This window comes from Bidens hawaiensis, unplaced genomic scaffold (assembly GCF_021521415.1).
Source record: "Bidens hawaiensis isolate Kalapana, Puna unplaced genomic scaffold, B.hawaiensis_p1.1 tig00004682_1, whole genome shotgun sequence".
Taxonomy (NCBI): domain Eukaryota; kingdom Viridiplantae; phylum Streptophyta; class Magnoliopsida; order Asterales; family Asteraceae; genus Bidens; species Bidens hawaiensis.
In genome coordinates, this window is record NW_027491286.1 from 133,648 (window position 1) to 151,506 (window position 17,859).

Consider the following 17,859-nt stretch of genomic DNA (forward strand, 5'->3'; position numbering starts at 1 on the left):
ATTATGGGTTTATACTAATATAGATACACTACATTGTGCTTAATCTAGGTGCTTAACATCAGAATGCTTGTTAAATATAAACTTGCAAGGTGAGACATTCGAGTTTTTGTACAACTCACATTTGCGTGAGACAACTGATTTTCCAATGCTGTCATGATACTTTTCTAAATCTATTAAACTCATGACAGATAGTCCAAATATTTTCAAACGATTTTAAATACATTACAGTGATTAAGTCTCTGTAGACTTACGGGATGGTTACTACTGGTATTGTGGGGTTTTGTATACAAGACTTGCCTACTGGGCTATTACACGTTACTTATTGGACAAGTGTTAGCCAATAAGTAATATGACCACAGTCACAGATACGGTCGAGTGACAAGTACCTTTCGGTAATTTGTAAGCAGGCAGATGTAAAAATATCTTAATGCTGTAACTGTAAAATGTGTCATTTATAAATGAATGTACTCACCAGTATTTCCTGCTGATCAAATATTTTTAAACATGTTTCAGGTGACCTGTTAGAGATAAAGGAATGATGCCTGCGGACTTCCAGCTTAAATAAGTGGCTTGTCACCAGAATAAAAAAACGTGTTTTGTAAATTAGGGTTTATCCCTATGAAACTTATGTTTGTATAAAAATGGGTTTTTATCCCAGTTTATGAAATAAGAATTATGGTGTTTTTATAACTCTGATTAATTTCCTAACTACGGTTCTGATGAAATATTTCGCTGCAAATTATTTTAATAAACATCGATACCACCACTCAACGTTCACGGCTCCCCTCCCGTTGTATAGGGGTCGGGGCTGTGACATATAGGGTTCACCGGCACAACTTAGACGCTAAAAGCCCTAATTGTTGTTGTTACAGAACTCGTCGCTAAAGGTTGTTACTACAGTGACAACATATCCACCGGCACAACTTAGACGCTAAAAGCCCTAATTGTTGTTGTTACAGAAGTCGTCGCTAAAGGTTGTTACTACAGTGACAACATATCGTCCATAGGAATCAGCCCCAATTTCTCTGAAAAATAAAATTGAACATTTAATAAGATATATTCCAACCTATAGTGATAATATGTTGTTATATAGGGTTGGCCCCATTTTTTTACTTTGAAGTTAATTATTTATTAAAATAACTTTTATATATTTGTGGCGACATATCATTGCCGAGGGTCCTAACTTTGGTAATTTTTTTAATTACTTTTTCAAATTTTAACCAACTAAAAACATAATCAAAAGAAAGTGTAGATTGACAACCAACTAAAATCACAAAAAACTTAAATAGTTTAAATAATTGTAATACAAACCATCAAATTATTATAACTAACAATTATCGTCATCCATATAATTGCTTTGGTTGTATAGTCAATTGATTTGCGAATGGTCATAATTCTTGTACTTTTGTTAGTCGTCAAGTATTATAATAATTCTACATTTCTTTCGGTTAAATATGTGTCATGCAGATAGGCGTGTCCAGGCCCTTACGGGTGATTGCGTGTTCGACAGCCACAGGCCCGACGTCTGTTAGGCCTGAATTTTTTTTTAGAAAAAAATTATATGTATTTTTATTAAAAAAAATATGTATATTTAATGTTTAAACACAATTACATAACCACTAGCTTGTTTAGTGGCAAATGAGTATTACTCACAATTAAGAGGTTGTGAGTTCCAATTTCACTTGAGACATGTTAAATCGTTTTTTTATACAAAAGTTTTTTTACGCAACCCAAATATAACCAAGTAAGCTCATATAAAAATTAAACTGTTCAAACCCAACAAAATACTCATTTTACTTAAGGGCTAAAAACATTTTCACCTTCGACCCAAAAGTTTTTTTTTTGCTTTCTTGGAGACGGCCCTGGGCGTGTCACGTCACCAGCGTTGTATGCAATAGTGAGCATGGTGGGCTTTTGCCTATGGATGTATCCGATTGGTCGGGCTTTGTTAGTTTTAATAAAAAAGAATTATTTTAATATTCTAAAAACAATCCATCGAAGGGTTGAAATCTCCCGCTTCGTTTACCACCATCCTCCCATCACAACCACCGTCACCATTGTCGTCGTCACAAACATTGTTTCTGATATTCAAAGGCGGGTTTAGGGCTTTCCTAGGGTGGACCGATGCCCTCCATCTACCAGCCAATACTTAACAATAACCTCCAATGCCCGATAATAGCCACTTTCTGTCCATCGTTTGCCTGTCGGTTGTACTTCGCTGGGTATGTTATAAAAAAATAATTCAATTAATGAATGGATTAACGATAAATTAATGATTTAGGGTTTTCGATAAATGATGGTTTCCCACGTATTTAAAACGTTCAATTGCGGGTTTAGGGCTTTCCTAAATCGTATTCGTTGGATGAAATGCATTACTTTCTTGCCGAAAAGTCGCAGATAAGGGGTGTTCAAATCAGGTTTCCAGAAATGTCGAAACTAGTCCTCTAAGTTTGTTCTAAAGAAATTCAATGATTTACTAATCACTTCTTCTGGTTTATTTTTGGTTTTTAAATAACATTGTACGTTATAAGAAAATTCATACTAATTTAACTTATTATTATTATAATAATAAGCATTTTGGTTAAATATTATTTACTGTATATAATTTCTTGGTTTTTGAAACCTTGAATGTTACAAATTTATTCTTGTGTATGCGGATTAAATGAAGCAAACATAGTTGGTAATTTTTTTTGCAATCAACAACACTTAGAGTCAAACAACACTCAAAGAGTCAAAGGCTTCAGAAGCGACTTTTGTGCAAATCTAATTAAAAAGGGTAAGTAGTTTGTAATATTCTGCAAGTATAACTTGCATTATTTTGAGTTTTGACAATCAAACTAACCATGTTTACATATAACAACGAAATATGAAAACGGGCATGGCTTGGTACCAATCTCCAAAGCACCTTACGAAATGATTGGGCAGGGCTTAAAGTTAACTCTTATCGTTGAAAATTCTTAAGGTGTTAGGGGCACTTCGTCCATGGAGGATTGGTTTGCTTGGTACCAATCTCCAAATCACCTTACCAAATCTCATTAGAAAGTCGGTTTCGTTAAATATATTTTGTTGGTTTTATTTCTCATAACCTCCATGATCTGCACCTCTAGCAACCTTAATTAGAATCCACCACATTGTAATTAACTAATTACAGTTTAAAAGTTGGAAAATAAGTTTTAAACCAAAATTTTGCAAGATTAACCACTATATAATTATGTGAAGGGATCAAACATAAATATTCCTTTGATAAATAATTTATGTAATCTATATGGTCAAAAGAATCCAAAAAGAGTAATAAATGAATGGAGTTTGATTTAAAGTTACGAAACCGCATGGGTGCCGGTGCAGGGTTTTGCGTTTACCCCGCAACCTCGCATATCATTACTTTATTCTGTTTATATTATTTTATTTTATTTACAAGCCTTTGAAGTTGAAGATAACTCCAACATGTGTTTTCCCTTTGTTGGAATCCCAAACAATCCAACGTGTAAGATTTTTTCATCTCATATTTTTATTCTTAATACAATAATAATATGATATATTTGAATCTATGAATATCCTATTTTTCAAAATAAATGATGGAATATCCTTTCAAATTCTTATTTCGTTATAGGCCAATAATCCTCAGTCTAAGTGGTTGAGGTGAGCGTAAGACGCTCAAAGACATAAATTTAAAATAAGAAGGTTTGGGGTTCAAGTCCTAGTTGTGACAAAAATAGATGGTTCTAGGTTGTGCTAGAGGGTTTTATCACTCACAATGGGTTTCTTCCTGGCGGCAGAATAGAGATGATCAGACGAGCCAGTGGCCCGTCAATGATCCAAACGGCCGTTGAAAAGAGAAAAATGTTTCGCTATAGAATACGGTTAAACATCTATTAAAGGATCTTGTTTGATTGATTTAGTTCATCAATTTTCTCTTATTCGAAATTATTGTATATGTACTTTACTAGCAAAACGAATTGGTATCATATATTGTCACACCCAGTTTCATGGGTCCGGACGTGTAACTAACTGTTGGTATTTGTTTTGAAAATGTATCAGAGTATTGGTTGTAATTTGAAAGTCTTTTTATTAAAATATAATTATATTCAAAGTGTCGGAAATTAAATACCCGGTGATATTACACAAGAGTTTAATCTTGAGAAAAAATTAATTTATATCATTTACAATATTAAAATATCAATTGAGTCATTAGATCATTTAATGGCTAAACCACCATCTTCTATCACTATTCCTGATTACATGTAAAACAGATTATAAAATACGTCAACAACATATGCTAGTGAACACGTTAACCCTAAAACATTTTATGTAAAACTTTTAGTTCATATTCGAAACAATCAGCGGCTCTGTAGACCGACCATACTAATTATATGCACATAGTTAAGCCCACACAACCCTAAGACTGGCTCAATGAGACGGTGGCATGATGCTAAGCGTGATGCGGGTATGCCTAGCGTCTTACAACATATGTACGGATCCATACATACGTATAACTAGATTGAATGCCAGCAGATACTAAAGTTTTAGGGATTTATAATCCCATGAAAACTTTTGTATAAATGACTCGTTTAAAGTGTTTTATAAGTTTAAGCGTATTCACATCTGTAAAGAGATTAGACGTATTCACCTTTGTTCTGATCAGTTTTCTGTACTGAATTTGTTTGTACGTTACCTCGGACCTATAGTACGAGATTAACTTGTATAAATATCTAGATCGAATTGTCACACTCCAACCTAAGGCGGAAATGCGGGGGCATGATCCAATTGCTCACAGCTCGAAGATACTACATACGTAATAGGTGACAATATCTAATTCATTATTTTATTGAAAGAATACACACAATATCCAAATATAACAAACAATTTAAATACATGAATGCAAGCTCAAATAATGATTATCTTGTTTATATCCTAAGGTCTTGTCTAAGTGTCCAACTTCAATCTTCAATACAAAGCATCATGCATATGCGTAGAAAATGGAGTTTATCAACAACACATGTTGAATGAGATGATCACCAATTTTGACACAACAAATAATTATATAATAAATAAATAATAAATGATAAATATTAAATACACAAACAACACATGTGATAGTAATCAATCAAATCATAACAAAGCATATATAAACCATAAACACAACCAAAGACTAACCCAAGACCTGCTAGTGTGCCAATGAGTCGTTGCCAAGCGAATCGGGCATTGATTACAATGACTAAAGTTGTCGTTCTACTTTCGCCAAGCGAATCGGGCTCCGGTTACTAAGACGGTCGTATGATCATACTAATGAGAACCCTATACAAGGGGATATGTTGGACCTCTCTGACAATGATAGAATAAACACATAAGCAAATAACAATTAGCAAATTGCATTTAATTGATTCACACAATGATTATGTTTGCGAGTTTGTATATAATATATGATATAAAATATGAGTAAGTACGCATATCTCCCCAAAACGTTTGAAAACAACAGATAAAAAGGGGAATGATCAAACTCACCTTAAGCGATTACTAAATGCGATTAAACGAGCTAACGAATAAACGAGTCGTCCACTACACGTCAAATGTTGTAAACAATCAGAATATGAATCTGTGATATATGATGATAGATTTAAAAACGACCTTGTGGCAGCTGGAATTAATCCAAACGGACGTTTAGAACTCTAGTTATGTTTGTTTTAAGATTTAAGCGAGCTGGTACTGACCAGAATCTGAATAGCGAGTCGAAAGTCGGGTTTTGGTCAGTAGCCTTAAAATTTCATTACTAGAATAAAACTCTTTTGGACCGAACGTTGAATCCGAACAGAAGTATGAGAAAACGTTCAATCAAACTAGTTGACTATTTTGCCCTTTAACGAGTTTTACACGATTTGACCAGTCAACACCCTTCAACCACCGAAATTGATTGAAGGTTATTGACTAGGGAACATATATGAACGATTCCTATGTTTACAACTTAGGCGGAAAGTGAAAGGATCGATGAGAAATGGAAGTCAAAGGTCCTAAAGCAAGCAAAGTCAACGAACAAGTATTGTATCTTCAATGAATATGAAAAATCCGAGCAAGATGATGAAAGGCACAGATGAGTGACGGCTGGAGAGGCTCCTCTAGGGTTTGGGGTGAAGGTTTGTGACAGAGATTATGAGTTGTTTATATAGAAATAGCAAGAACGAACTATATTTGGACATGTAACTCGTTTAAGTAACAAGATACGGTTATAATGAGAATATCTACGAAATAAACCGAAAGATTTGATCTTGGTCTGTAGGAAACGAATATAGGTTGATATTTTAGTAATAACACCTTTTCTTGGATCTTAAGTCATTCACATTCACAATTGCTTAAAATACACGTTTTTATACCAAAAACGAACTAGGAAACAAGATCGCGTAACGAATCTGTGCAGCTCTCCCACCACGCTGCGCAGTGGTGAAGGTGGAATTGGCCGCGCGGCGCTCCGACCACCATAGGGTAAGGTTTTGATTTTTGTCAGATTTAGTCCCTAAAGTTTGATAATTGGTCATTTGTTGAATCTTTTATGAAGTAATTAAGGAATAATCGTCTATAGAACACGAAGGGCCTAAAGTGAACAATAAATAACTTGATTACTCATAACTATTTGATTTTGATTAATATTAAAGATCTAAACATATTCCTTGTCTGGTTAAACGCAACGAACACAGGTTTGAAAAATCCGAAATGTTACACGAATGATCTAGCTTTAGACCTTTTGTACAATTTACATAGCTTTAAATCTTGATAAATCATTTATCTAAATAAAACATTTAGACCTGTAGTCTTCCTGTTTATTTACCAATTATGTGCTACGTTCTTCTTCACGAAGAAACGCCTATTTATGTTTCCTTTTCGAGAAGGAACGTCAATTTGACTATAACATTTGTATGTAAAACTTTATGTTTCTTAGTCATGAACAAACATTATTTTGAGTTTTTGACAATAACCTTTATGTATGAAAAACTAAAAATACATATTTAAAACCTTTCAAGGTTTAGGCTATACCCTTGACTAGGGTCTAGTCCACGCATGTATTGAAATAACTTAAGCGAAACCACTACCTTAACATGGGTATTTGGAGCATAAAGCTTAAGATCAATTGGGCAACACTTCTTCTATACGTCGTGTGTCGGGGAAACAAATCATCGGAACTTCAGGACTCAGGACTCGTCGGTACGCACTTCGATGTTAAGTGTGTGTTTGAAGGTGTTTTTGGGATGATAGGTGATCACCCCGGGCCCCCCTTTTATAGCAGATTTCCCACTCCGCGACGTATCGCGACGGGGGAATGGTAGGCCGTCGAGTAGCACAACGTCACCCACTAAGGTTGATGAGTCAATCCTAGACTTGCCACGTGGTCCCCGATACTTAGCGTGGTGATCGTGTATCACGATGGTCAAATGGGCAGGGTCAACGTGTAGCGCGACACCGCCCAATTTTCAGATATTTTACAAGTCTGTCGCGCATCGCGATAGGCATGGGTTTTATCAGTCGTGAGCCACCTTGGGTTTTACTTGTTTTTCTTGCTGGTTTTTTTCGTACGTATTCAGGGTCTTGGTTTCTAATCATTTTGGGGATACTTTTGGTCCTACAACTTTTTAAAGTTGGCAAAAATAGACGAAAGTTTCATGATGTTACATAGATACCACACGAATGTCATATTGTATACAGGCCGCCTATCCGTCAAGACATATCCATATTATTTGCCAAGTGTAACTTTTGATTGGCCGGACTTTCGTATATATAAAAGTGCTTAGGACAAGATTTCATTTCGTTTTAATCCTCTCAAAATCTTTGTAAGAGAGAACGTAGAGATAGAAAAAAGGAGTTATTACCTATGAGGAAATCCTCACGTCTTAACTCTCGAATGAGTGTTGAAACCAATTTTAGTTATCTTGCTATGTCGAGGGGTTATAGTGGGTATAGTTAGTAATACGAGGTGTACCACTTTTTAATATACTCGGTATGTCAGGATGTTCTAAGCATAAGTGCATTCTCATCCAACCCCTTATTTTGTGTGAGGGGTGTTTTTATAATTTAGAGAGTGATTCAGGTGTTGTGAGTGAAGAGTTTTTATATTTTATAAAAAGTAATGATTTTTCTGTATATTTGAAAAGTTATTGTTCATCCCCTATAATTTTTTAATATATTTTCAGAGTGGTTGTGAGTGAAGGAAAGATAAAAGATAATGATAAAAGGTATAAAAGTATTATTTAATTGAAATAGAGAGAGAAAATGTAGTGAGTTTTAGTATAATTTTTGATTTAAAGATAGGGGGTAAGATGAGAATGCTCTTAGTGTGCAGTGGGAAACAGTGTTCATAGGAGGACTGTGAGAATGGTACCCACTTTGTCAAGAAAGTATAAACACATTACCTAAGCTTTATAGGCTATGTTTACCTAGCCTAGTAATCAAGTTTACAGTTAGGTAGTTATGTGGATCAGGGTTATGTTCAAATGCGGTTGTGCATTAGTTGTTCAATCGAGTTAAGCATCCCAGTGATCAACATATATGTGTAGTAAATGTCCAATCAAGTTGGGAGCGGTTATGTTGTGCATAGGCGTGCATCGGTGCACGAAGGTATAATTGTGCCAGTTGCGGTCCAATAGTAGATTGACTTTGCGTTGATCATGTGAAATGTAGAGCAATGATATAGTGATGAGCCAGACCCTAGCTAACCCCGAAATTTTGAAATAACCTGTAAGGTAGAATCACTATAGAGCTAATGCACAAAATTATGACCTTGGTGGGTTGTCTTGTTTATATGAATGCATGTTAACTGGGTATAAGAGTTAGGGCTGGCTTTGAGAATTGAAAAAAAAATTGGGTCGAAAACGAAAAATATTTTGGGCCTTAAGTAAAAGAAGTATTTTGTTATGTTTAAACAATTTAATATTTAAATTGATTTCTTTGGTTATGATTTGGGTTGTGTAAAAAACTTTTGTATAAAATTATGCTTAAACATGTCTCAAATGAGACTATAACCCACAACTTTTTGGTTAGGAGTCATACACTTTGCCACTTGACCAAACTAGTTGTTATGTAATTGAGTTTAAACATTATATATATTAAAAAAAAAACAAATTTCGAGCCTAGCAGGGTGTCGGCTCGAAGGCTGTCACACTCAAGGGCCGGGCTTGGTAACAGTACGTAAGCTATAAAACTAAGAATACCACAAACGCTAAGGTCAATCTCTATAACCTTGCCTATTTAAGAAAAAATATTGGGCTAAAATACATACAAACATGTTTTGAATGCGAACGCGTCTTATATCCCTCAAATTATATACACATAGAAAAGTGTATAGTAAAATGGCTTTACACATTTGTGATCTTGATTTATTTATTTTGGTGTTCATATAAATATACATGTTCAAAATGTATATACACAGAAAAGTGCATTTGTTGCAACTACCAAGGTAATTTCAATAGGATGTGATTACGTAAAACTATGGTTGTAGAAGTCGCTAGACGGCGCGAAGTCAGTCGACTGAGGAGTTGCAAGTACTCGGCCTAATCTGGGAGTACTCGGGAATTACTCGCCAAGTACTTGGCTTAGACGGGGAGTACATGGGAGCGCCTAGGCATGATTTAAAGTATCTGACAATTTAAAGTAACGGACATAACGTGATATATGGGATACAAAAGAGCTCATACGTTTTCAAGAAAGCATAATGTTTAATTTTAGTAGTCCAAAGAATACCTGCTTGGGTTGTGTTTGTAAAAACAATATGTTATCCAATTGAAGCCAAACGAATAAGGTTTGCGAAGCCACAATAAGCGGCAAGAAAAGACAGAGAGGGTCTTGGTGTTTTGAAAGCGAAGTGGGGCGTAATTTAACTTCCAGCAAGGAAAAAACATTCTAGAAATTCTATGAACACCTATACTATTCTATAGAATATATGATTATAAAGCAAGAAGACTGAGTGACATCTCTATAATAACAACGAGGTTGTTGATGATATCATAAGTGTAATACATGATTATGACACACATTTGGACTTACGAATGAATCTTAAATGATGAAAACTTGACACGACACTAACATGAATTATAGAATGATGAAATATGGATTGGCCGGGATGCTGCCTCCACTCTAAAAGTCTAAAACGAGTCTTTAGCGTAAAACAGCATGAAAGGATTTCTGTTAATGAATTAACAACTAATATTTACGATAATTAATCAACAATTAACATATGATAATTAGAAGAAAAATAATCTCACACTTATCGTACCAATGTATGCAACTTTTGACCAAGTCAAATGTAATCCATCATTCCAGCTGATTCTTGAGAATTCCCAAAAGAAATAAAATAAAAAGAAAAATCTACTAATATAAAAATAATTAACCCAGCTGGGTAACAGTTGAGTCAAATTAATAATTCTTAAATCATTATTATATACATTTAAAGTTAGGCAGTAAACTTTAGTTACCAATTGGGCACATGGACTTCCCAAAGTCATAAACTTATGCACTTGTTCTTTTCCTTTACTAAAAAAAGTTGAAATTTTTAGGCGTATCTAATGTTTGCATGCTTTCAAGTTAATGATAAATGTTTACAAGGTCTCACCATCATCAGTTTATCTTCACTTGAGTTATAGATGCTATAATAGGTTTTCTTTCAAGGTCATTTAGCTCATTTACAAACTAGTGACTCACATGATTATCTCCATTTCATCCTCAGAATAAAATATATCATAGGTGTAAAAATCATAATGTTTAACCTGGAATAGAGATGGGCAAAAAAACCGGTTGGGGAACCGGTTTACCGGTTTAAACCGGAAACCGGTTTTTACAAAAACCGGTTATTTAAAAACCGGTTTGACCGTTTTAGTAACCGCCGGTTCGTATATCGGTTACAAGTTCTAGATCCAAAACCGGTTAACGAACCGGTTAATGGAAAAACCGGTTTTTTTTAAAACCGGTTATTATGAAAAAACCCGGTTATTAACCGGTTATTTTAAAAAAAAAAACGGTTAATTAAAAAAACCGGTTATTAACCGGTTCTAACCGGTTTCTAAACCGGTCTTAACCGGTTAGACCGGTCCGAGTTTTGCACCAAAAAAACCGGTTAATAAACCGGTCCGGTTATTTAAAAACCGGTTTTTTTCCAGGCCAAGAAAAACCGGTCCGGTTATTAACCGAACCGGTTTTTTAAAAAAAACCGATTTGTGCACCTCTAACCTGGAACCTCAGATTTTTTATCAAGCAAGACTTGAACCCAACAACTCTCCATTTTAAATTGAAGTCTTTGAGGGTCTTACATCAACCACTTAGACTAAGGATCATTGACGGATGTTAGAATAGCTTTGTTTTAAGTATTATTGTGTTTTTATTAACTATGGTGATAACATTGACGGTGATGCTTGCGAACGGTGGATGGTGGTGGCGGATGGTGGGTGGAGGTGGTGGACAGTGGGTGTTGGTAGGGTGTGGTGTTTTAACCCTCTGCAGATCTTAAAAGATCTCAGAAGTGAATGAACCAAGTCTGCACCAAAAAGAGCTAGCGCAGACGTTTTTTAATGAAACGCTTTCGAGAAAACAAATAGTCTGCAGATGACAATGTCTACGCGGACCTTTTTTCAGAAAAGCAAACATCACAATTGTTTCACAAGTTTAAAGACTTTAATACATATATTTAAAAATAACAGACAAAAGCAAAAATAATAGGAAAATATTGAGTTATATAATATCAATTAGGGACGGCAATCTGGGCTCAAATAATTTCAAATGTGTTAGTTTGGGTTGATTTAAAAATTATATGTGTTGATTTGGATCATCTATTTTAACTAAAAGGGTTAAAATTGGTCACTTAAAATTCCATCTTGTTATTTTCGAGTCAAAATGGGTTGACAAATTTAAAAAAATGGGTCAATATGGGCCAGTGTCATAAGAAAATGTAGCAGGTCATGTCGGATAGGTTTCGTCACAAACGAGTTTTGGATTGGAACGAGTTTGGTTCAGGCCGACACAAGTTTTTGCAAGCTACGGGTTCGATTCGGTTTTGGTTTCGTTTTCGTCGATTTTTTCGGTTTCGACTAATTTCTCGAGTTTTTTTTAATAGAACGACAACGGATAAAACTTTTTAGTTTTTTCTTTTTTTTTTACTTTTTTTGTTTTTGATTTATATTTTGTGTTATAATTTTTTAATTATTTTTTGAAATTTATTTTGAGGGGTTTTTAATATGAATATAAACCCTAAAAAAATAAAAATAAAAAAAATCATAAATCAAAATATAAAAAAAAAAACTAAAATTCTAATAAAACTAAAATGCTTTCGCAGTTACCCTCGCTAAAAAAAAACGAAACCCATTCTGACTCATTCCGACTCTAACCTGTTCCGACCCAAAACAAAACAACCTTTTTTTAATTGATCCTTTCTGACCCTATTCCAACGCAAAACCGTTTCAACTTATGACCCATTTCAACACATGACCCGTTCGACCCAACCCAACCCATTTGCCACACTCGGACCTATTAGTAAATATTAGCAAAATAACTTTTAGATATTTTGACTAATATCTCATTCTCTTACTACACACCATTCAACAAAATACAAATACTTTTTCTAGATTGTATAAACGTATGTACCTTTAACTTATTGTTTGTAGTTTTCAGATTGTCATTTACCGTTTTACCCATCAATAATTACCATCATGTAAAATTAACACCTTTAACTTTGTTCATACCTATTTAATTTATTTTCTATTAAAATGCATACAATGTATCTAGGTACTCTTAACAACAAAATGAACAAGTATATAGTATGAACAAGGGGTATTACATTCGATTTTCCTCTTTGGGTTAGTTTCTCTTTCATAGGCCCTTCATATCCTCTCAACCCTGAAGCAGTCATCTTCTGATCATATCCATCAATCCATACATCCATGTGCATGAACTCATCAATCCCCTATTAAATACCTGACAAAATAACACAAAAACACATTTTTTACTGTTTTCATGGCTGCATCCATGAATAACTGGTTAGGTTTCTCACTCTCACCTCAAGATCAGCAACAAATGGTTGATTCACAATCATCTATGGTTGATAACTTCAACTCTGATACCATATCTGGCACCGGAGAATGCTTTGATTTGGGTTCAAACGCCGGTCACTCGTCTTTACCTTCACTCAACCTCCCCCCTCCCTTTGGTTTACTTGAACCCTACCATAATCACCATGGTTAGTTAAACTGCTTATATCAGTTTCTAGATTAAGTAGGTTTTTTCTTGATTTTAATTAACTTCTTACTTCCTTTTTTATCATTCATTTTGGTCTTTTAACCTATTTTTGTTTTGACTCATAAAAACACAAGCAATATTAATCTTTGTGAATCCAAAAAAAACATTTTTTGATAAAGAAAATGAAAGCTAATTTAGAGAACAAATTAGAGAGTGATGTAAGTATTGTCTTGATATTTTATGCCTTTTTTCTTCTGTTATTCAATTTACTATAAGGATTTTTTTGAAGAAATTATAATAATCAGATTATAAAACATATATAATCTTGGTTTTTTATGATGTCTTTTTAGTGTTTACTAAAACATATGAAACAGTGATGTAAATATTTTCTTGATATTTTATGCCATTTTCCTTTCTGTTATTCAAGATTTTAAAATTCTTTCTTTCTTTCTTCTTCTTTTTTTTCTTGAAGAAATAAAATCCTCAGGTTAAAAAAAAAAAATCTTGGTTGTTAACTTGTTTTGATGATTTACAGATTGGAACATGAAGGGTAGCTCGGATTTGTCGGTATTAATGTCCGGTGGTGGTTCATGCAATGAAAACACTGAAATCCAACCTCCAAAGTTTGAAAATTTTCTTAGTGTTGGTAACACCGGAAACTACTTGTACCAACTTCCGCCGCAAGCCGCGGCCGCAGACGTAACGGCTACCACACACGACACCACCAGAGGAAACACTGCCACTAGTAGCATTGGTCTTTCAATGATTAAAAACTGGCTTAGAAACAACCCAACTCCTTCTAACCAAAACACCACCACCGGAGTCCCGCCGGAGGTTCAAGGAACCGATGAAAGAACCGGGGCAATGAGTGTGTATTCCGGTGGTGGTAGGACCAACGAGCTTTCACTTTCGATGGGCGGCGGTGGTGAAAGTTTGTCTTCTGATAATAAACGGCAGCAGATGGAGGTGGCAACCACCGTAGATAGTGAAAGCGGCGGCGGTGCGGTGGAGGCGGTGCCCCGGAAATCTATTGATACATTCGGACAAAGAACTTCTATTTACCGTGGTGTTACCAGGTGAAATATTATTTTATTTATTTATGTATAGTTATATTTTTTCGAAACACGTCGTCCATCGTAGTAACAACGATGTCTCTTTCATAACATTTGCTGATTTGCGTACTTTGTTACCCAAGTTCAAATCTCTCTTACAGTTGTGCTGCCTATACTTTAGAACGTACACAAGAGCACATTTGCTGATTTGCGTACTCTGTTACCCAAGTTCAAATCTCTCTTACAGTTATGCCACCTATACTTTAGAACGTACACAAGAGCCGAGATTTGAACCTGGACCCGTAAAAGAAAACTGTAGTTATTTTTAATGTACCATTTTATTTTGTTTTTATTTTATGAGATATATTTAGGCTTTTCTGGGTAGTGCAGACACAGATGGACGGGGAGATACGAGGCACATTTATGGGATAATAGTTGCAGAAGAGAAGGACAAGTTCGTAAAGGCAGACAAGGTAATTAAAAAATTTTAAAAATAAAGTTAATGCGTTTTTGAATTATAAAAATAATATTTATAATTCTTCTACTAACTTTGTTTTTCTTCCTCTTTGTTGCATGGATTAATAAATGATTCAACTGGGATACTATTCAATATTCTTGCAGTTTATTTGGGTAAGTTTAATTACATAAAAAGGTGTTTTTTATTTTCTTGTCCACATATTGAGAGCTAGGGTTTTTAATTGAATTGTTTCTTTGCATAAAGTATATATACTTTTTATAGCTTCTTTGCCTTCATCTCAAGATTGTTAACTTATGCTATGATCGATTTTATGTTGATATAGGAGGTTATGATAAAGAGGACAAAGCGGCAAGAGCGTATGATCTGACGGCGTTGAAATACTGGGGCACAACGACAACTACAAATTTTCCGGTGAGTTTCTTAAAATTGATCTAGAACAAGAATACAACACAATCTAAGTTTTTTTGTAAATTTTGATAGGATTTTACTTGAGCATATAAAGTAGTTTTTACCATATATTGAGCACTTTATATGTTCTTTTTATAATTCTTCAAACAATTAAATGTTTAAAATTGTATTTGGAGTTCTTTCGTGTTTCGTGATTCTTTGTGGTCTTTTCCTTAGATCATGGTTGGAGATTTTATAGCATCTTGCTTTTTGCAATTTGTATAAACTAATATCTAAACACGTGTAGATTAGCAACTATGAGAAAGAAATCGAGGATATGAAAAACATGACGAGACAAGAGTACGTCGCCTCTCTTAGAAGGTATATTTTATGAAACTCAATTTGGTTTCCAATACATATTTTAATATTTAATGTATGTATATATATATATGTTGACATATACATTGATTTTTTTTATATAGGAAAAGTAGTGGTTTTTCACGAGGTGCTTCCATCTATAGAGGTGTAACAAGGTACGTTATTCACTTTGCATACTTTAATTCTTAATGTATTTTTTTATATAAATACATATGAACATATTAGATATTATTTTTTTATTAGAAAGATCCATTTTCGATACCATTTGCATGCTATAAATAGTTATATTAATGTTGGTGATTAAATGGGACCAAAAGAAACCAGTTTGCACATGCTATTTACCCACAGAGTCAGAATCTTGCAAAATATACTTTGGAAGATTTTATTTAAAAAAATAATTTCAATTAATAATAGAATCAAAATGTCGTTGGGTATATATTTGATGATCAATTTATTTATTTATTTTATTCAATCAAATGTCACTCATTTTGTAACAATATCTTGAATATATATGCAGACACCATCAACATGGAAGATGGCAAGCAAGAATTGGGAGAGTTGCAGGGAACAAAGATCTTTACTTGGGAACTTTCGGTATATATTTTTCAATTATATATTAAAATTATATATATAGTAATTTAAAGCATAATTACGGCATACATCGATTCGATTATGCTTTATTTAAATGCGTCAAAACTCATATAAAGTTTTTATAATTTATTTAAAAAGTTTATTTTTGATGATTACATTAATTACTAGTATCAGAATGAGTATTACCGACAGACGATTATTATAATAAATATAAACGATTTGCTTAGTTTGAGATTACCTATATATTGTACGTAAGTGTTAGTGAAATGACCCTATCTATTTTGTATGAACTTGTTAATTACTCGAGTCATCTACACTTTGACACTTTTAATTATATGTGTTGTTCATTTAATGTTCATAGCGCTTGTTTAACCTTTCCTAGGTACACAAGAAGAAGCGGCTGAGGCGTACGACATAGCCGCGATCAAGTTTCGTGGACTAAATGCAGTAACAAACTTTGAAATTAACAGATATGATGTTAAATGCATCCTTGAAAGCACCACTTTACCAATAGGTGGTGCAGCCAAACGCCTCAAAGATACAGAAAAAGCAGCAGCCACTGAGTTACTCCGAGCCGCTAAAGACGACCACTTGACCACCCACTTGACACATGAAGGAATAAACAACTATGCCACAATGACATGGCCCAGCTCCATTGACTACCACCACCACCAAGCCATGGCTCAAGCCCACACCAAACCATTTAGCATGCACTACCCACAACACTATAACACCTCGAACCAACAACGGTTATGGTGCAAACAAGAACAACAACAACAACAACAGCACGAGCCGGATGGTCAAAGCTTCCAAGATCTTCAACAACTTCATCAGTTTTTTCAACCCTCACCAAACTCTTCTGTTCTTCATAATCTTATGAGCATGGATTCATCTTCAATGGACCATAGTTACAGCAGTGGAGGCGGTGGAGGTGATCATTCGGTTATGGGATATGGTGGCGGCGGCGGTGGCAGTGGCTATATGAACCATATGATAGCTAATAGTGTGGATTCATCTCAAGATGGTGATGGGAATATGTACTACCATCATCAAGGGTCCAGTTATAGTGGTTGGGTGCCAACCGCCATACCGACGCTTGCAGCAAGAACTGCCAACCTGGTGGTGGCTCATGGTGGTGCTCCTAACTTTACTACTTGGAATGATTCATAGGAAGTTGAATTTCATGATATAATTTGAGGGTTTTAGGTGTAGTTTTTTTTTTTTGCAATTCTTTGTTCTTCATGAACTTGGAAAGAGATTAGGGTTTTTTATTATTAACTTTGTAATAGATTAGGATCTAACCAAAGGTCAAGAAACCAATAGCTTATATGTGCTATGGGTTTTGTGATCTTAATTTTGAAGATGTATTTAGATCCACGGAATGTAGAAAACCAAGCAATATTGTAATTTCCAATTTCACTTTTGACAACACAAAAAGTAGTCGTATTTTTGTATAATTTGGTCACATATATAGTGTAGTGACAATTTTTTTCTGATACGAAACGGCATCTTTATTTTTAATAAATGCAAAAAAAATATATATATTTTAAAATAAGCATGTAGTTTGCTTTTAAATTACAAGAAAAAGATTGTAAAATATGTTTTAGAGTATGTCTAAGACAATAATCATGAAACATGCATGAATATGAGTGAAAAATGAAAAAAGAACGGTGACAGATTTTTATTTAAGAGCCATTTTAGACAATCTTAAAATCTTAGACACGCTTAAAGGCGCAAAGAGCCATACGTTTGCAAATTATTTGAAACCTACTT

General features: G+C 34.3%; 1 protein-coding gene across 1 annotated transcript; it reads left to right on the top strand.

Moving 5' to 3' along the window:
• The first annotated feature begins 12,710 nt into the window (after positions 1-12,710).
• Positions 12,711-17,478, top strand: LOC143627401 (AP2-like ethylene-responsive transcription factor BBM). The gene is made up of 9 exons (XM_077097231.1): positions 12,711-13,201; positions 13,736-14,276; positions 14,643-14,725; positions 14,874-14,882; positions 15,053-15,141; positions 15,425-15,498; positions 15,600-15,650; positions 16,013-16,089; positions 16,469-17,478. The coding sequence occupies exons 1-9, from the start codon at positions 12,979-12,981 to the stop codon at positions 17,254-17,256; spliced, it is 1,935 nt and encodes a 644-aa protein (XP_076953346.1). The 5' UTR covers positions 12,711-12,978; the 3' UTR covers positions 17,257-17,478.
• The last annotated feature ends 381 nt before the right edge of the window (positions 17,479-17,859 follow it).